The sequence below is a fragment of the Phalacrocorax aristotelis genome, chromosome 3, assembly GCF_949628215.1.
Source record: "Phalacrocorax aristotelis chromosome 3, bGulAri2.1, whole genome shotgun sequence".
Classification (NCBI taxonomy): domain Eukaryota; kingdom Metazoa; phylum Chordata; class Aves; order Suliformes; family Phalacrocoracidae; genus Phalacrocorax; species Phalacrocorax aristotelis.
In genome coordinates, this window is record NC_134278.1 from 38975251 (window position 1) to 38996560 (window position 21310).

General features: G+C 41.1%; 1 protein-coding gene across 10 annotated transcripts in view; it reads right to left on the minus strand.

The window, feature by feature from the left end:
• Window positions 1-971: 971 nt before the first annotated feature.
• The window catches only part of SNAP91 (synaptosome associated protein 91), a 71857-nt gene continuing 51518 nt past the window's right edge, over window positions 972-21310 (minus strand). For 3 of the 10 annotated variants that reach the window (XM_075087192.1, XM_075087195.1, XM_075087191.1), the window contains 13 exons: window positions 21219-21296; window positions 21055-21126; window positions 20517-20600; window positions 19566-19649; window positions 13376-13513; window positions 11955-12104; window positions 10617-10647; window positions 9281-9392; window positions 8431-8454; window positions 6185-6268; window positions 6010-6114; window positions 3728-3828; window positions 972-2389 (listed from right to left, as the gene is read on the minus strand). In XM_075087192.1, the coding sequence (XP_074943293.1) occupies window positions 3736-3828; window positions 6010-6114; window positions 6185-6268; window positions 8431-8454; window positions 9281-9392; window positions 10617-10647; window positions 11955-12104; window positions 13376-13513; window positions 19566-19649; window positions 20517-20600; window positions 21055-21126; window positions 21219-21296 (1055 nt within the window). In that variant the 3' untranslated portion in view covers window positions 972-2389; window positions 3728-3735. The remainder of the gene's footprint in view (window positions 2390-3727; window positions 3829-6009; window positions 6115-6184; window positions 6269-8430; window positions 8455-9280; window positions 9393-10616; window positions 10648-11954; window positions 12105-13375; window positions 13514-19565; window positions 19650-20516; window positions 20601-21054; window positions 21127-21218; window positions 21297-21310) is intronic. The other 7 variants (XM_075087197.1, XM_075087189.1, XM_075087188.1 and 4 more) reach the window with 4 other exon arrangements.

The following is a 21310-nucleotide window of genomic DNA, read 5'->3' on the forward strand; positions in this document are numbered from 1 at the left end:
AGGACGTGCACAACACGGTGGTAAGTTGAGAGCTCCCTGTATTTGGCAACACACAGCACGTGGGAAGGATGGACAAAACCATGGTAAGCCCTTCTAGGGGTGCAGTTACTGACCTTGTTCAGGTGTTCATCCTCAAATAGCTGTGTTTTCTCACTATTTGCTGAGCCTTACAGGTTTCTAATCCAGAACACCCTGACTTAACATCCTAAGGCTGAAGTATAAAATAAAATTCTTCCAAGGCCAAACCTGATAAATTCAGAATACCAATATAATAGCAAGAAAAAAAACCCCAAATGAATAACTAAAAAAACCTCTGAAGCAATGACACTACTGGTTGCACAACTTGGAAATGTCTTGGAAATCCAATTCAAGATTCAAACCTTACCAGAGCATAATCAAGTAATTTCAGTGTTTTGTTGTTTATGATGTACTTCGAAGCAGCCCTTGGCACTCAGTACTGCTTCATCACTTCATTTTGTTACTAAATCAAGGTCTCTAGTTAGTCACCTCATACCAGAGAGACTTTAATGTACTAAACTGTATGAAACGTTTTCTCCTCCTTTCATCCTGCCATAAGACGAACCATAGCACAAGCAATTCCTGTAGCACCACAGCTGTGCCAGCTCTCAAGAAGCCACTGAATAACACCTCACAGGAAAGAAATCAGGACCAGCACTACGAACTTTCACAGTTCCAATATTATTCTAGTTTCAGGAGATGAAGAGCTTTACTGAAGCCTCCTGAGGTGTTGCAGATCGAACTAGAGAATTCTCTCCCTCTCCCCTCTTTGTGAGTGGCTTTGTGCTCAGTCTGGCTTCGTATGGATCTCTCCTGTACTGCTTAAAGATCAGCAAAAGCCATTACCATGTGCAGACTCAGCAATCAGTGTCAGGGCCTATACGCATTTTTCCCCTCTCAAAGCGTATTATTGTGTGCAACATCTCAATGACTATGAAACTGGCAACAAGATATTTACTTTGATCAAGGTGTTTATTGCATCTCAGGGGGCACACATGCACTGGGTTTTTTTTTTTTGTTTTGTTTTGTTTTTTAAACTGAAATACAAAGAAGAGCCATTTTGAAATTAGCTTTTTATAGAACTTTCCCATTACTGTGTATGTTATCCCCACAGCAAATTCAGATACAACCACTTTTAATGGTACCATACATTGATTAAATAGTTCATTTGTAAGACTTTAAGTGAATATCTTTCCAACCCGATATGCCTTTACAGAGAACTGCCAAGCCACTTGTAACACTGATCAACAGTGACCTCATTGAAGAGTCAAGATCTTACGCCAAGCCATCAGCAGAAACAGTATGAGAACAAATAAAAATTAAAGAAACACAGTATGTACAGTAAAGGGCATGGATCTCTGGATCAGAATTAAATCTAATCACCAATAGTACAAAAGCTACTCACAGCGCATTCGGGGCAATGGAGAACACACTAGCCTAAGGCATACACAGGTAAGCACTAAATTAAGAGATGTACGTAAGAACTGAACAGAGATGAGCGACATCACTTGTAATGTTTTGACTACAGATATACCAAAGAGTGCTCTCGTATTTTAAATCCCTTAATGCCAGCAGAACTATGGTTGCTTTTTCCAGCTACATGGAGAGAAACTGACCCTTTACTTATTTTCAGTGCATTTAGCAAGAACTGATAAATATGCCAATTTTAAATGCAGAAACTTAAATAATTAAAATAGATTTTTTAAAAAACCAGCAATAAATATGGTATTCAGATGTGATTTTTCATTCTTGGTAAATCATCGAAAAGGTATTTGTTATGGAAGTTTATCTTTATATTACTTTAAATTATCTTAACATATACAGTGCCACAAAAATAAAACATTTTTTCACAACAATTGAGATTCCTGTGACTGGAAAAAAAAAAAAAAAAATGTATTCCACACAATTTCATAAGTATTTTCCTTACTATCTGGTATTATCACACTATGTTTTGTAACAGATAAAGGAGAAATCGAGTCTTAGGGAAATTTTAGGTGTCCTCAAAAAGTTATATACATTGAAACCTTCAAAAACCACAGACATCGCTCCAAATGGCTCACCAAACAACAGCTGCATAATCTGCCCCCGTGGGATAGGTTCAGAAAAGCACTAGAAGGCATCAGAAACATACATCCATTGTTTAAATTGTAAAACACAAATAACCCAAGTACACAAATTTCGAGAGTAGGGATAACAGCTAAGGTAGTACACATTCCTAATGTTCACTTTCACAGCTGTGCTACACGTTTCAGGAGGAAGAGAAAGTCTGAGTAAGCGCTGGGTTTGGTACTGGTGGCTCACTTTGAGACTCTGAGCATCTGTTTGTAGACTCCAAACGCACGTTTTTATCATCCAGTCAGAAAAACTGCAGCTGTGAAAAGAGAAAAGTATTAGGTGAGAACCAGAATAATGAGTTAGATAAAGCACGTTCTAGAGAAAGCACCAAATCTGCTCCTTTGTTCACCCCTCAAAGGAGTTGTTACCAGGTTTTTGTGAAGCAGCAGTCTCACCACAGACCGTTATGAATCTGTCTACTACAAACCCAAGCCAAAAGCAGTGAGTCCTAGCAATAAATGGTGCATCTCCACTCCTGGCCATCTCCACCAAGCACCAGTTACACTTCCCCGGGGCTCGAATTTGCAGAAGGGAGAAGTGGGACTGGGTGGTGTCTGCTGAGGGCAGCCGGATCCCATCCGCTGCTGCTAGCTCCAGTGCAGAGGGGGCTTAGAACAAGTCTTAGAATAAAGCTCTAGGTAGAAAGAAAAGGGACTTCTGAAGGAGGCTTTGAAGATATGGAATGATTGTCCTCTCCTCACCTGGCAAATTATTCTAGTCTTAGTTACAAAATGTCTACTGTACTTCTACATTATTATTTTTTAATTGGCTTAAGTGTTCAATTCGATCTGATGTTTCCACTTGGCCCTCTTCCACATCTTTCTCCAAAACCCTGTCAGTAATATTTTTGCCTTTTTTCCTTCCATTCTGTACTATTTTTTTTACTTCTATGTTTTTCTTATTTACTCCTCTGTTCTTCCACACTGTTGCTCTACACAGCCCTGCTCAGGACCCTATGCCTTTAGCATTCGGAAAAGCAGTGACTTGAAAAATCATATGGTGGGGAAGAACATTAGTTAGCAGCAGTTAAGTGATACAGACAACCTTCCCTTGATGATCAGGACACTGAAGTTTTTCCTCTTTTGATCCCTTCACACCTATGATACCAAACCTATTTCCACACCCACAGGACTGGAACAAGCCTCTTCAGCACTGTTTTGCCCCCAGTACTTGTACCCTGTTATGATTCTATTTGTTTTAGTATTAATTTCAGGGGGAAGGGAATGAAAAAAACCACCCACCAACACCAAAACACATGAGCCCTTGGACTGAATGGAAACAAGGCAAAAAAATTGAAGTTATAGATTGAAGATAACTTTTCCTGGCAGTCACTTTTAGCAAAAAAAGTAGCCAAAAGTCAAGCTTTCAGGTTAAAATTTAAAATTAAAATTAATTAAATTAATTAGATTAAAATTAAAGAGCGTGGACAGAGAATTCAAGTTTCTGCTTAAACCCCCACACTATCCATTCACGTTTCTACCTACGTCCGCAACTACAATTTTAACAGTCATGTTCATTCTACCAGCCTAATCAACGTCTGTGTGCCAGACACGTACCACAGCGTAACATGCTTAGGCAGGCAGCCACAGAATACCTTATTGTTTACAAGAAATCCTTGATGTTAAGATCCGCTAATGGGTCCTTTGTTGGAGGTTTCTTGGGACTCTGAGTAGCAGGAGTTGGGCTTGGCGAAAGCTAACAGATGCCGGCCAGGAAGGCAGAAAAAAAACCAAAGCAGACAAAGATACACAACCATTAGGTAGATACAGCTGGTCCCACACAAGCACACTGCAAGCATACAAAGTTCTAAATTTTCTTTGAGTTCAGCGTGTTGCCATTTTGCTCAAGCATTGTTTAGACTCCACCCTTACCACAGGGCTAACAATGTTTGGCTGGTTTAATGGACACTGCTACAGAAACTGCACATTCTAATCAGTGCAGCTTCAGATCACTCCTCTCCCCACAAGACAGAATGGTATTAGGATCATCAACCCAGACAGAAGTTAAGCGATTGTTAGATGTTAAACACCAAGGTGCAGAATAAGCAGAGTGGGCGCTGCAGAGTACATCTGAAAATCCCAGTGGCTGGCATTTAAGTACAGGTTGTTCTACATTGGTAGTGTAGATAAGGACCCAAAGAGTACCAGAGATGCGACTATATTATACCTCCTCCGGTAGGTATAAAAGTAATCAATTATTCCACAGAAAGTGTCAGTTTTTCGAGTTCCATGCAACCCTTTTTGCTATGGAGCCAAGTGATTCTCCCATCCTGACCTTATTTTCCCCTGCCTCCACCTTACTCAGGGAACCTGAGTGTTTTGCACCTACAGAAACCCAGCAAGCTACCAGTCTAAACCAGATAAACCTGTTTTTTACTGAGAAACAGCTGTCATCCAAGAACTTGAGACCTTAGCTTGTTCGTAAGCAGAAGGTCAGTTTTCTGAAGAATCCTCTTGGTGAGCTGGGAGGGAAGATGCAGAATGCAACTCTAGTAAATGACAAGCTCTGAACGGTACAGAAATGCCTATGAGTTCCACTTTGAGCTTTACTCAAATCTCCCCCAACACCAGACCTTGGATGTAGTTAGCTGTAGGAGACTTTTCAAACCTGTACCATTGTCTTGTACAGGGAATCGAAAAAAATCAAGACAGTTCATGTAAGTCAATGGTTGGCTTGGACAGACGTACTCTTTGCTGGGTAAAATAAACGGCTGGATGGCTGGGCCCAAAGAGTTGTGGCGAAGGGAGCTAAATCCAGTTGGCAGCCGGTCACAGGTGGTGTTCCCCAGGGCTCAGTTTTGGGTCCAGTTCTGTTTAATATCTATCAATGATCTGGACAAGGGGATTGAGTGCACGCTCAGTAAGTTTGCAGATGACACCAAGTTGTGCGGCAGTGTTGATCTGCTTGAGGGTAGGAAGGCCCTACAGAGGGATCTGGACAGGCTGGATCAATGGGCTGAGGCCAACTGCATAAGATTCAACAAGGCCAAGTGCTGGGTCCTGCACTTGGGTCACAACCACCCCATGCAACACTAAAGGCCTGGGGAAGAGTGGCTGGAGAGCTGCCTGGCAGAAAAGGACCTGGAGGTGTTGGTCAACAGCCAGCTCAATATGATCCAGCAGTGTGCCCAGGTGGCCAAGGCGGCCAATGGCATCCTGGCTTGTATCAGGAATAGTGCAGCCAGCAGGAGCAGGGAGGTGATTGTGCCCCTGTACTCGGCACTGGTGAGGCCGCACCTCGAGTACTGTGTGCAGTTTTGGGCCCCTCACTACAAGAAAGATATTGAGGTGCTGGAGTGTGTCCAAAGGAGGGCAACAAAGCTGGTGAAGGGTCTGGAGAGCAGGTCTTCTGAGGAGAGGTTGAGGGAATTGGGGTTGTTTAGTCTGGAGGAAAGGAGGTTGAGGGGAGACCTTATTGCTCTCTACAACTACCTGAGAGGAGGTTGTAGTGAGGTAGGGGCTGGTCTCTTCTTCCATATAGCAAGCAGTAGGACAAGAGGAAATGGCCTCAAGCTGCATCAGGGGAGGTTTAGATTGGTATTAGGAAAAATTTCTTCATTGAAAGGGTTGTCAAGCATTGGACCAGGCTGCCCTGGGATGTGGTTGAAGTCACCATCCCTGGAGATATTTAAAAGACATGTAGATATGGCACTTAGGGACATTGTTTAGTGGTGGACTTGGCAGTGTCAGGTCGTTGACTCTATGATCTTAAGGGTCTTTTCCAACCTAAATAATACTATGATTCTAAATCAGGCAGCTGATACTGTAAGAAAACTCTTCTACAGTCCTACAGCTAGAACTGAAATAATGCATACACACAAGCTACTTTCTAGAGAAATGGAGAGCAATTAAACACTCATCTATCAGTGACACTTACCTGTACACCAGGGCCAGTGGCAGCTCCAAACGGTGGCCTCATCATAGGCTGCCCGTACATAACTGGCTGCTGGGGCATCATGGGTACGCCTGTGCCTGCTGGGGGCTGTAAATTAGTGCAGTGTGAGTCGAGTTCTGGGAGGAGAAAGGAGAGCAGCGTAACAAAAGAGACTCACCATCCCAAATGCTGCTCCTGGCTGCGGGACAGGTGGAGTACCTCCTGTGGCAGGAACAGCACTTGCTGAAGGCACAGCTCCCGTCTACAGAATTCAAAAAAAAAAAAAAAAATTAAAAAATGGAAGAATCTCTAACATCAACTATCTGGAAACTGTGGGGAGTCTCCAGAATTCTCAGCGTTGTTCTGAGAAGTAGGACTGCTGTGTAGCAGATAATGCCTAACTTCCAAACCACAATGCTTCAAAGAATGAAAGAGTTGAATGAGTCCCTACGCTGATGCTCAGCTTGCTTTTCCCAAGAAAGCAAGGGTGACAGACTCCATTCTCTTAATGAACAGAGTCCATTTACTGAACAGAACTCAAAATAGGCCCAAGAAAACATGTATTCTCCTCCTCCTTCTACATAGTATAATAAAGCATCATAATTTCATAATTGATAGATGACATTACATTTGGTGTAGCACTGTATTTTAGTAAAAGCTTAAGCAGATTGTAAAGCTAAGGAAAATAACTGCTATAATTAGTTTCCAATTTTAAAAAATATTGCATTTTTATGCAGTGAGATTCATTTAAGTTAAAGAATAAAGTTCACACACGTAAGCCACAATCACAACCATTACATACTTTACTAAGGAGAGTTCAGTGTATTTTGTTATGCTTTTCATTCATATGTTTAATTTGTTACAATTTTCATTCAAATAACACAAGAAAATAAAGGTGACCTTTCACTAGGATTCAGGAAGAGAGAACTGATAGTTTAGTAGTCTGACTGCATACACAGCACAACAGCATCTTTGAACAAGGCCACTCCCCTAGCATAACCTACACATCATCCCTTTTGGTTCCCTTGTCTGTAACTTCCCATGCATAGAGTCTCCTTAGGGCCTTGAAAGCATCCAGGTCTCTCCTTTTGCAGAAGTATATACAATCCAAATTATTAACAACTCTGAAGAGCGGCAGGAAGGATTCAAGAAAGGGATTTGAAAATGGTAGTAGGATTTTTAGGAACCTCATTACTGCTATCGTATGGCCTAAGTATATTGGCACAATTTCTCAAGCTATTACAGAAGCTGTAGGGTCATGCCTGAGCCTCCACATCCTTACCGCCTACTGTCGGCCAGTTATATCCCACTGTGCTTGGAGAGCAGCTACCACTCTTTCAGTTCAAAGGACAGTGCGTCTCTGGAGATATGTTGGAATTACTCACTGAACAGTCCACTTCTGTGAATGCTGCATTTAGTGCCCTTGCTTGATCCTTGCTTCCAGACTAAAATATCCAGTTTCTTCAGAAACTGGAAGACATGTCAAGATAACTTGTTCCAAATTCACTAATCAGCAAACACCCTACAGTTTCTGGCTAATAATTATTAACCTCTTTTCCAGTCTGTAAGTTTTTTGGGGAGCATTTAATTTAAAACCTATACTGCACTAGGAGAACATCTCTCCCCAAACTAAAACCAACATCTGGACATTCAGGTATGGAAAGCGAGGAAAAGACAGACATAGATTAATGACATCAGATGCTGTGATCTGACTGCAGCCACAGGAACATATTGTAGCTCAAAATCCAGTTAGGCAGTTGCCAAGAAAACAGCCATGCAAACTGAATCTGCTTTTGCCTCAAAGCGCAGGGAGCGCTCAAGGGAACAGGATTTTTTGAAATCCTGATGATTTTAATCCAGAAGGTAAAAGGTCACAAGGAAGGGAAGAAGTGACCAAAACTTAATTGGTTCAACAGTGACGTGAAAAAAGCTTCATTTTGGTCTCCATATCTATTTTTCCTGCAGGTCTGGTTTTCTTTGGTTTCAAGAAATACCTACGTGCATGATTTTGAAGAAATAAATATATATACCACCCATGTTTCATGAAATGCTATCAAAACCACACAGCTTTCCAGAAAGGCTAGTTACTTATCAGATAGTAAAACTACTACAAGATCAGGCTGATGTTACAAAAGTTAGAAATTTCAGGTAGTACAAGTCAGATAGTTCATATCCAAGTAAAGCAAAGACAGTCCAAAGCCATTATTTTCAAGCTTATAGCACAGAAATGGTTAATCACTACTACCCTATTCAACACATTGCCTGAGAAGAGTTCACTGGACAGACAGTCCAAGAGCAGCCATGTTAGGTAGCTTCTAGGTAGTTTTAAGCCAGTGGTAATAACTGTAGCGCAAGTGAGGTAGGTGCTGTTAGTATCTTCATGTTTAGTAAGTTTAATAAGAGATGAAAAAAAAATTCACTTACACTGTACAGTATTGCCCAGCCCTTCTATTAAGAAAAAAAGTTGACGTTACAACTAATACATTCAATGCAGTACCAAGTTCAGGGAATTGTTGTATCTGCCATAAGGTTAAGGGACAAGCTGGAACATGCTTAGAGTCACAGTAACATCCGGTCGTGCTCCCCCTTGACAGTCCTTCCCTTCCCTTCCCAACCCAACTTTTTTCCACATAGATGCTGTTTTATGCCCTGGGCAACTTTGATGAGATGTGGTATGACCCCTCTTCCGATTACTCTCGTAGCTTACTCATGATCAAGTTGCTCTTGTGCCAAATTTAGATTTTTAGGTCAATTCAACTCTCTTCTCTCAAAGTTTGTGCCTTATGATACATTTTTACTGGGCAATCTTAACTTTTCCAACAGACTGCTTTACACTGCTAGGCAAGCTTCCCACTTCTAATCTAACATCAATCACCTGATCAGTATGAACACTTTGTAGACTTTTGACCTACTTCATTCAGGAAAGCTTGAGAAAAACCTATTTATTTTCTCTCCTTCCTTTGGATCAATACCATTGTCTTTTGGGCAAGCAACCTGGGCCTTGTACTGGCAAGACCTGTACGGCTAACCACACACTTGGAAACATCCACAGGTAGCAAGTGTACGTGTAGAGTAACATCTTGATACATATGCTAGCGTATTTTCATTGTCCTGAACTCAGTGATTTATTTACATCAGCTCTAAATTTGGTCTTTTATATAGAAGCAAAAACTTTTAGCTAAAGTAGACAGGTGCAGTGCCTACACATATGCTTGTGTAGTCTCATAAAATACTGAGGTTTCAACACCATGGTAGCGACGGATTAACCACTTACCAATGGACCACTTGGGACACCACCAGTTGACCATGTTGCAGGTGCTACTTTTGGTTGCCAGTTGGCTCCTCCTGTTAACTTTTTCTCTCCAGCGTTCCACTGAAGGTCTCCCCTAATAGAGAGGGAGAGACACAGAGCTATTATTTACATACCCTCACAGTGAAAATTAAAACCAATTGCAGTATACATTAACATTAGGCTTGCGGCTACATTAGTTTGTGGTATATGCAGTTTAAGTTATCAACAGAAAGGTACGCTTTTAGTGCCACTCAGTTTCCACAGTTGTTAGCAGCAGACACCAGCACACTCTATACTGAAGTCAGTTGCACGAATATGGCCTTTGTGGTCAGAATTAAAGAGGAGTATTACTTAGTATTGACCAAAGGTAATGTAGTATTGCATATACCCTTGCAAAGTAGGAAGAGGGACTGCTACTGCCTATTCTACTGGGACCAGGCAGTACAGCCGCCTGTTAGAAGTCTTTGAAAGATCATTTCATTGCTGGAGATCTTGCTCAGACAGCTGAAGGAGGAAAGCACTCAGTTCTGAAAAAAGTTGATAGATACAAGAGAAACAAATCATTTCATAAAGTAAAGGGCTGTTGCAAAACCAGGTTTTGTTAGAGGCTGCTCTATCCAGAATATACTAGACTATTTGGATGGGGTAGATTGAAGGAAGTTAATTTTGGGGGATAAACCTCATGATGTGTTTATACATATCCCTCCCATCATCTCCACAGAGGCACAGCACGTTTTGAAGTACACACATCATAAACTGGTCTTGCATACAGAGGAAGACTCAGCACAGAAGTAAGCAATCAGATTAAGAAGAGACATTCAAAAATAAATGCAACTCTGTAAATATTTCATCTTGCAAAAAGCAGCTTTTCACTGCATGGAATGAACTTCTTTTCTATTTTACAAGTATTCCAATGCCTACACGAAAGCACATCCAGTGTCTGTAAAAAGATAACAAAACTATTACATATTAGCCTAGATTACTGAGGACAGCTATACAGTTTATCTGGACTATTAATTCATTTAAATTGTTTAGAAATCAGCTGTCTGAAATGAAGACAGTGAGTTACAGTTTTTTTTTTTTAGAGAGTCAGACTAAAGCCAGCAAATTTAAAATCTCTGTCAGGAACAATTAACCTTAATTTTTCAGTAAACCTGTACAGAACATAATATTTTTTCCAGAATTTTTCTGAACTGATTTTTGGAGGGGTAGGGGCACATGACCAATTCAGTGATTCTTCATAAACATTGAAATACATGCAAGACTATACTATAGATTTGAAATTTTTCTTTTTTTAAAAGAACATAGTTGAACTTACTTTTTTGAAGTGGTACCAGAAATTCCAAGATCTGAAAATTGTAATGAAAAGAAGAGGGGGGGGAAAAAGTGTCATGTGTTTATTAAATTAAAGCATGTCTAATTAACAGCTCAGACTTCATTGCACATGGGCTGGTACAAAGTTTTGGATGTCTTCATTTATAAAGCATCAGAGGACTGGCCATATCTACCCTTTTCTTCAGGACAAACTCTTGAGGAACAGTACGGATGTCTTATACTCAAGGAAGCCACTTTTGATCCATGAACAATTCAAACTAACAATATATTTAGGCCTATAAAACGCTAAGTCACTTAAGAGCATCAAAACTGTTTACCATGAGTGACAACACTAGTTTCTGTTCCTTACTATACATACTGAGATAAAAAGCCATTTTTATACACAAAAATCTGAATGTCACCTGGAAGTTTTGCACTGTTTTATCTGCTCTGTCATACACAGGAACTCCAAGCAGTGTCCTTAATTACTTTTTGGAAGAAGTTTTAAGCTAAGTTTCAAAGAAGACTCTTTTCACATGATCACTACAAGTTCTGTAGGTCACGAATTGCTAAGTTTGATTTCTTCCCCCAAACTTGGATATACCAAATGACTTGCAGAAGAGGTTCCAAGTGATTAAAAGTCCTGCTGACTTTAACCATGGTAGTTTCCCCTGACACCCAAAAGAAGAGTATGCGTCATAAGATCAGTTATAGCTTTGCTGTGGTATTTTTACATATCCTAGCAGAGTATTTCATTTATACAATCCTCCAAAGTACAACTTTAGCAGTAGTAGTATACCTTTGCCTAGGTGGGCCTCTAGCCCTTTTCCTGCTAGAGGAAAGAGACCTTTTTTCAGTTTAGCATTTCAAGAACATGTTTTGGAAAGTTCACTGTCTGAGAGAAGGTCTGCTCTTGGCTGTTGTGCATGTCTCACCCCACTGCTACTCTTCCTCTCATTAAGCAAGAAGTTAGCTATTTGTGTCCACCAGCTTTTCTGCTTAAATTCCACAGTGCTATCAGATGCTTTGGACAATTTTCACCTTTCCACCGTTAAGAGTGATGTGCCTCTGAATGTACCTGGGACGTTCACGTGCTACAAATCACACCTACCAAACAGATCCCATTCCTTGACTCAGAACCTGGACACAAAGAAGGATGAGTTACAACCCCAGACTACCAGCTATCTGAATCAGGCCTTATACCTGCCCATAGCTTCCCTCATCCCCTCAGAGGAACAGGAGGACACTGAAAAAAGTGAGCTAAATTAGGCAGGTATTTAGCTCCACAAAACAGTAACATAGTTGTATGCCACACCACTTAAAACAAACATTTGTCACTTACTGCCTACTAAGTTTGCAAGAGACGAATCAAGATCACTTCCAAGGCCTTTGCTTGCGGCTGAAGCAGTGACTGTTGCTGTGGCTGAAGGTGCTATAGACTGACCAGAAGGAACCATAGTTGGCATAAGAAGATCACCTAGGCCATCAAACACTGGAAGTGAAAGGAAAGTGGGTTAGAAACAGCCACTGTGGTAAGAAATACACTATCTGCAACTTCACTGTTGCTCCAACAAATATAGCACAGACAACCACATCACAAGTCTTACCAAAACACAGTTTGACATTAAAAGTAATGCCAACGAGGGCATGCATTTCATTTTACTATACACTGAATGTACAGTAATCCTGAAAGAGCTATACCAATGAGAACTAATATGACAGGACAAGCCTAAAAGGACTTTAACTGGAGAATTGAATCTACGTAGATAGAGCAACACTTCCACATTACACTACTTCTTACAGCCATTCTTAAAGAGATGTTGGATGCACAGACATTTGTCAGGAGATATTCATTTAAAGGCTTTAAAAATAAACATCTTGCAGCAAACACCAATCAGAATTACTGTGGCAAAGGCAGTCTTATACCATGACATCTTACAGCAACAGGATTGAAAGTCTCAAGATGTTACTGTTCACCTGCAAGCAGCAGGGAGTCAGGAAAACCTACTAACAACTATGAGATCAGAAGGACCAACCACACTGACATAGCCTTAGTACAGTCATCTAACTGAGAACTCCATTTTTTAGATCCCTTGAAGTCAAACCGCCTGGTACATCTCATGCCAGCATTCTATCTTCTAATCTGTATTTGAGGTACATGCTAATGTTAAGTCAACACGAAGGGGTAGCATGTGCACTGGCAAGCAACCAAAATACCAAGCAGCAGTACTACTTCAATCTTTTTTTCTTGTACAGTTGCAGAACTCACCAATTTTAAGTTTGTAGCAAGGACCCAGCATGGAAAATATAGAATGGAAGAGATACAAACAGAATGATAGCAGTGATGAAAGTTTAAGCTTATTGTCAGGCAAAGAACACAACCTCAGTCTCCATTTTGTGTAAATTCAGGTGCCATGCAAGCTCAAGAACAGCTTCAGCAGCAGCAGCAAGACAACTTGCCTATATACTTTATTTACAGAACAGTGTTTTCCTTGCGTAACCCCTGATTCAGGCAATCAAGCACATGCAAGGATGATGTTTACACTAGTTTGTTTTTTACTGACATGGTAGAATAAAAAAAAAATGGGTACAGAATGCTCTTGGGCACACACCAGCCTGAACAGCACCCTGAGTTTTTCCAGTAGAGAAGGAACAGGGAAATCACTGATGTTACTTGTACTCAGAGCCTAAATATGGTGCCATTAACTTATCTAACACATAAAACTCACTAGAAAATTCACAGGAAGAAACCCTGTGGCTCACCTGATGCATCAAATGAACTGCCAGTCGTTGGAGCTGTTGTCCCAAAAGCCGCATCAAAGTTAGGCTGTAGTAAGCTGGTTTGAGCTGGAGTGACTGGGGATGGTGATGGAGAGGGAGCAATAAAAGAACCTCCAAAGCCTTGAAAAAGCCACATAAGAGAGGTGCAGACATTAGAGTCAGTCTTGTTGGACTGTGTCTAACAAAAGCTCAATCTATAGAAGGCAAAATAATAGAGACAATTCTTACTAGGTCATTGTAAATAACTCAGTACTACACAAGCACCCTTGATATGCCAGGTATGACCCAGGGAATTTAAGCTTTTGTGAAAGTCACCAGCAAAAACTTTAATGTTTGTTATTTAGATTTCTGCAGAGGTAGGCCAATGGAGTAGAGAACCCAATTCTTCCAGTACTACACCCTATACCCTATAGTTCTAGGTTGGTAATCTTACAAGCAGAATACAACAAACACGAATTAGTTCAGAAAAAAGAGGAACAGAAGACTAACTTAAGAAAAGCATATGATCACCCATCAACTACTTTGGAATCTCAGTTCAGACAGCAGTGTTTACTAATCCAGTTTAGCCTCTCTCACCATCTTAAAACACCCTGGTCTCCCTTGTCAAGATGTCTTCAAGCTGCTACCCCTCCCCACTCCCATGCCAAGGCAGGATCAATAGCATCCACAAGTGAGCTGCTTGTAGGCTGGAGAATCTCCATGATTACAGTTAATGCATATATATATATATACACATATGTATATATTGTAAACCCTATATTTATATAAATAAACCCTACTCATGGAGATTCTCTAGTCTACAAGCAATGCATGCCCATACTTAACTATTCTTAAAATCCCTCCCTTGACCACTACGTAATTTGATCTCCCTTGCAATTTAAGCTTATTTGTATTATCTACAGACTCTGGAAACTGATTAAATATGCAAAGACTCCGTCAAAATGAGAGCAGACATATAACACCTTCTTAATTCTCTTTAGTCTACAAGCCATTCATCTTATTCAATCTCTTCTTGAAAGTGATGGCCAAGACCTCTATACTACATTTTCAGTCTCTCAGCCTCGTTCTTTCCCAGATGCCCTTGCATAGAAAGGATCACATCTGAGCTCAGTGCTCCACCTGCTGCTACGCAAATACTGCGGGAAGAGCACTCCGCACAACCTGCAGGCTATATGTTTTTCCCCTATATCAGAGTAGGAGGCATATTATTTTGCCACAGCTGAGCACAAGACAGTGACAAGCAGGTGCTCTACCACTGCCTTTAGTTTCTTTTCAGGGAACATCCTGCCTTACAGTCTACTGTCCTTATTTGTCCAGCTGATCATTGCTGCCTATGGTCAGAAGCTTGAACATTTACTCATTTGAAGTTTCTCCTTTAGATCATTTTCTCCAATTTGTACAGACCGTTCTAAGTCCTGTTCTCATCCAAAGTAAATACAGATCTTTTCAGACGGGTGAAACCTGAAAAAGTTAAGCATGCTACCCCTACAGCCACGTTGTTGAAATTAAGTACCAAATACAACTTACCAATTTAGAAAGGATCACCTATTTCCATTAAAACCTTATCGCTACTGTCTTTTTACTGAGACAGTTTGTACCACTGTTGTTTAAGCAGCCAACTAATTCCTTTCTTCCTCTTCTTTCTTCAGCTTTCTTTAGTTACCAGTTCAGTAGGGAAGTCAGCTTTTTAGAAATGGCAAAATAAAGAAAATCCTGAAGATTTTCTAACCACTTTTTTATCCAAACTGCTTTCCATGATTGCAGGGTATATCAGTTACAGCATGTTACACAGACATCGTACAGTGACAACAGCACATTTCCCAGCTATGAAGTTAAGCATCTGCCAGACATTTAACTACGAGACAGGCTAGAGCTAAACATACAGAAGTTGTACTCAAATTGCAAGCATCGATTGTATCAAATGTTACACTGAGATCTCAGATGCTCTCCCCAAAAACTTTGTTTTCTCAGAGAACAAAGACTAAACACCAAACGCCTCACTAACGTTGAAAGAATAGGAAAAATGTATACACACACACTCAGTGCAAGCATCAGACTTATTTACACATTGGCATATTTTAGAAGAGAAGCAAGTTAGCAGTAGCTAATTGTATTCAACCCAAAACCCTCAGCGGGGAAATGAGAGTAGTGTGCCATCACCAGGTCCTGGGCACCAGGCCACCAACTTGCTGTACCACCAGCAGACAGGCTGTAGTTGTGGAACGCCTGGCCTATATGAACAAATACATTGGCCCCAGACACAGCTGGGAGAGGACAGCAAACCCGACCATGCACTACAGGTCCAGGAGAACACAACCTGATCAGAAACACCTCATAAATTACATCCTTAGGCTGAAGCTTGCCAGATTGCAGGCAATGACCAAAACCACTTAGACTGTAACTTAAACTGGTCCCTTCAGACGCTACTGACCAAGGGCAACGGCTGGAGCCAGGGAAGCAGAAGCGGGAAGCAGAGCAGCCTGTGCTTTCTGCAGTCTAAAGTAAAGAGCATTTCAAAAGCCTATGTGAGCTTCCCTGTGTTTCTTAGGCCTGCCTCAGGGTTATGACATCAAGAAGTCCTTATCACCCAAATCCTACTGCACAGCAAGTCACATGCTCACAGATTCTAACTCTGAAACTGGACAAACGCACTGGGATCAGAGATCTGCCCTCAGCTCTCCAATGTCTGTTCTTGAAGCAGATGTGTCATAGGTAATTTAGATTGGAAGGTCAGCCAGCCCAACACCCTGCTCAAAGTTGGTCTCATCAAATCAGGTTGCCCAGAGATTTGCCTTGATACCTCCAGGAGAAGAGATTTCACCACCTCCCTGGGGAGCCTGTTGTCACATCTGACCATCCACATTGTAAAAATAAGAGAGTTCCAGCATTTAACTGGAATTTCCCACCCACATTGCCTTTTTTCCTATGACTGCGCACCTCCAAGAAGAACCTGGCTAGTCTTCTCTGTATCCTCCAGTGATGTAGTTTAGACACCTCCAAGGCCTCCCTTTTGCCTTCTCTTCTTAAAGATGAATGGACCCAGTTCTCAGCCTCTCCTCATGTGTCATGTGCACCAGTGACCATCCTGATGGCCCTCCACTGAACTCACTCTGGAACATCTTCATCACCCGCATCAAGAGATTCTCTCTTACATTCCAGAAGTCCCCTGGATTACCTGCACCCAGTCACCTTGCTCTTCCAGCACATACTATGGTGGGTAAAGTTGCCCATGAGTGCCGAAGCCTGTGATAGTGAAGCCTTCTCCAGCTGCATAAAAAAAGGCTTCCTTTACTGCCTCTTCTTGAGCAGGTAGTCTGCAGCAGACACCACTACAACGTCACCAGTGCTGGCCTATCCTCTGATCCTTAACTAAAAACTCTGTCCTTGGTTCATCACCTGTCCCAAGGCATTCAACTACCTGCAAAAAAGTACTGATCTCCAAAGAATCAGACCAGAAGCAGGTTAACAAGATAGAGGGATGCCAAAGGCAGCTGACTACAGCAATTCCTAAAGCACTGGAGCCATCCAAAGACCCTATGCTCAGTTAGATCCTTTGAATTTCCTGAGTGAGAACAAGCACCTTCGCAGCAGGGCATGACACAATATCCATTTGTAAGATTCTGTTTAGAAAGTTATGTTTTTGCAAAGCCCTACAAAGTGTCTGTTTCTCCAGCTACAGTAGAGAGCTCTCCCCAGCTTCAGGTGAAGTTTGTATGACGACTGGTCTTAATTCCATAGCTTTTAGCTCTTGTGTATTTAACAGAAGCCATGAAAATGCTGTAACAGATTAAGTTCCTAGATGTCTAGGGCTTGCACAAGACCCAGAGTGAGTCTGCAGAAACAGCAGCAACCAAGTTACTGAGAAGTGTTGTCTGGACATCTCCAACTGCCCAATTTTGAGGCTGTTTTTACTTAAATATTCAAGTAAGCTTTCTTATAAGAACATGCTATTAGAGTGCATACTGGGATACACATGCACACAGCGTAATTGGATAGAAAGATCCAGAAGGGAAAATGGCTAGACTATTGTATTTATCAGCATAGTTCTAGTCTTGTCTGCAGAGAGGCTTAGAAGAGTATGAAAAAATTCCACCACATTTCCTGTGAGACAAGAAGATACTAGCAATTTATTTGACGGCAGAACACTTAAGACAATGATGCATAGTAAGTACACTCATAACATTAAGCATATAAACTCTTAGTACAACCAAACATTCATAAACCATGAAGGACAAGCCTTCAGCCACCATATGAAATCTGGACAACCTTAAATTTAAAATAGGATTACACTGCAGGCTATACATCTGCCATTATCTAGGGTGAACAAATGCTTAGCAGTATGCTGTGATGTTTACAGACTCTCTGTATCTACCAAATAGAGAATAAAATCTACTTGGAGCCCTTTTTAATATATATGACAAAAAATATTAAAATCACCTGTTTACCTCAAACGCTTCAAGTCTGCTTGAGTGTTTAGACTTATATCATCCCTTTTATAATTTAGGTTTTGATTTAATGTGACTCATCAGATTCAGAGAGCGTACTGCTGAGGTTTAAGCCATCTGGAGCATAAGCAGGATTAGCTTCTTCCCAACCACATCTTTGCGCCCAGTCCCCCAGTAATGCACACAATTGCAAGTGACTGGTATGTTTCAGAATCTCCTAGTTAAAGCCTGATCTCTGGCCTTAAGCTACCCATAGGCTAACTAATACAGAGACCTACTAAAGCAATATTAAAACAAAAGGTGGTCTTCTACCTTAAAATCCTGAAGCTGCCTGTACTAAAGCTTTAGCGTTTATCTGGTATGTCCCACTAAGCACTGGAACCTATTGAGAACAGATATATGTTATTATTCTCTATACTACTACCTTCCTGTGGCACAACTAGGCGATGCCCACACTTAGAGCAGGTACTAGCTGAAGTGTCCTCTTCTGAGATGGCTTTAGCATGCAAGCACCCACCTGTATCAACTCACAGCACTTAGAGCAGATTACATACTGAGGTATCTCACTTAGGTTATTTATTTATCATACAATGAAGCATCTCTCACAAGCACATAAAGGCAAAACATACATAGGGGTGGACTTCTGATACAGCATAAACTGGCATAAGAGACCTGCAGACATACGGACAGCAACTGACGTCGGGGCCCAACATACCTAGAACGGTTAGCAGTTGCCTAAAGGGCAGACTATCACTCCAGCTCAGAATTAAAGCCACAAACACATGTACAACATGTACATGTACAACATGAAGCTAACAGTCATCTTTGAAGTTTATAGAGGATAACCTACCAACCAATTCCACTGACAAATTCACCTTTGAGAAACATGGGGGACATTAAACCAAGTCTTCCTCAAACCAGAAGTGCGTTAGTTTCCTTCAGACCTGAGGAAGACATGCTGGCATCTTGTTCTCTGCAAACTCAAAATGGGATGGGGAGGAGTCACAACTGTTTAGCACAACCACGACAGTCACTAAAATACATTGGTATAGCACAAGTTTTGCAGAATGGTACAAACAGAATTTGGCTGAAGCTGCTTATCTGTAGGATGCAAACTACACAGACAGAGTTATTCAAGGTTTGAAATAGGTGTGACAGTGATGCCACATTCAGCACCAGCAGAGACCTCATCTCAGCCAGCATAAGGAGAGGATCTCTATCATTTCTAGACCCTTGCGCTCAGAAAAGCTCTCTCTCATCACCCTACTCTCTTTCACTAAATGCAAAACTGCTACCTAGTCGTTCAAGCTCCCAACATAAAGCTGCCTCAATTAAATCATCCTAGAAACAAAGAGGAATTAGCAGTAAGGAACAAGTAGCATAGCCTAACAATACTGCTTAAGCCAAGAACTGCTACAGTCAAAGAAACTTTATGTATACACTCCTACTCAGTGAACAGTACAGAAAAATAAGGTTTGTGTAGGTAGGAGGTAGGAGAATGAAGAGCACAGGAAGATGATCAATCTAGGAACTTAACTTGTACTTCAGTCTAGTACCTCCATTGTAAACCACTGTAGTTTTAATTTGTCTAAAGTACTAAGAAATCTTGTGAACAAGAATTTTATTCCACTGCAAAAGCCCATTTACACCCAAGGAACATAAATGGCTTCAAAGACCATTTCTTAGTTTTGCCTTAAAATAACAAGTTTTTAGAAGTTCTTTATTACCAGCAAGTAGGTCTGCAGAAGCTGAGGAACTAGAAGCAGCCTGGGTTGCGGGCTGGGGTTCAGAAGCACTACTTCCAAAAGCATCTAAAGGGAATTCCAGAAAGCATCAAGAAAAAGTAAAGAGTTTATTATTAAATGCATCAATTCACCACTTATTGTCAACAAAAGATGACAAAAGGATAACCATTTCATTCATCAGAAGAAAATGAAGGTGTTTGGCCATCTTTATTGCACAGCAGTACCATGAACGCAAAGCTCAGGTGGAAAAAAGGAGGTGCAACAAACCAGCACTTGAAAGAAATCTCTCTTCTGTTAGTTGGGCCTCTTCTCAGAAAACCCATACAAACCACAGCATTCTGATCAAGAGGGTTAAACCCTTAGATGAATGCACTGGATGATAGATTGGAGTAATTGTAGCCAGAATCTACTGGCTCTTATTAAGTCTTTTTAGAGGAATATTTAACTAAGGTTTGAAAATTCACTAATTCTAGGCCACATTCCTGTTTTACAACACTCCTAGAGTTGGTTGTGCCCATCCTCATTTCCACCTTGTCAAATCCAAAAAGATCCTGGGATTCAGATACCCAGTTTGAGACAAGTCACCCTCAAAACTTCAGCTGCTTTGAGAAACAGAACTGAGGGAAAACAACATGACCATAGAAAGTTGCAAAGAAGGAAAAGAACACAACAGACTTTCGTTGGACCTCTGAGGAAGAGCCATACACGCATTAATTGAAGACAGAATGGCAAGTGTCATGACAACAGAATGACCACACTGACAGCTTATTTGCAGTTCGTTATTGTGCAGTACGAAGAACTGGATATGCTAGTATGAGCCATGCTGCTACATAGAAAAGCTGTGAGAAGGGGAAAATGCAGCTTTAGCCGAATGCAAAGGTAATTAAATGAAGTGATTCAACTCTGAAGTGGTGAGGAAAGAAAAATACCCACCACCAAATAGGTCAATCACACCTGAAGAATCCACCTTTGCTGGAGAAGCAGTGGGTAGAGGAGAGGGGGCTGCAAATGCATCCACTGCAGTAAGCATAGGATAAATAATATTTAGTATCAGCAAGGCAACAATGATAGCTAAATATTTCAAAGCCGCATGGGCTCCACCAGTTTGAACCACAGGGTCGGTAAATTCAGGTAACAGTCTTTGGAACTGCAAACAGAAAGTGTTGCATTTCTCACACAGCAACTGAAAACCACAGTACTTTAAAGAAAGCATTGCTTATTAAGAATTTTCTTATGCTTAGAGGAGGATTTACTCTCTCAACAACCACTTACTCAACTTCAGTGTCAGCCACTTTATGGTTTGCATCCTCAGCAGCTGCTAATCTTGTGACCAAAGTGTCAAAGCCACAACTTAGTATTTCAGCTTAAAGATGTAAATTGGCAAGAAATCTTTTTTTTTTTTAATTATTGAGGAAAAAAAACCCAAACAAAGCATAAGTCTGTAGGATGGCATGTGAAGACAAGCACTTACCAGATAAGAGATCTGCAGTGAGAGAACTCTCAGGCACAGGAGAAGCTCCATGCGGCGGAGATGAAAAAGCATCTTCCAGAAATGAGAGAAAAACCAAGGAGAAGTCAGTTTAAACCATTACACAGCATCAATGCAGCAGAGTACTGGAAGAATTCTCTCTTTACCTGTACCAAAGAGATCTATGCTAGGAGTAGCATCTGGTTTAGGTGCTGCAGGTACATCAGGAACAGACTCAAATAAATCTAAGGCCAAGAAC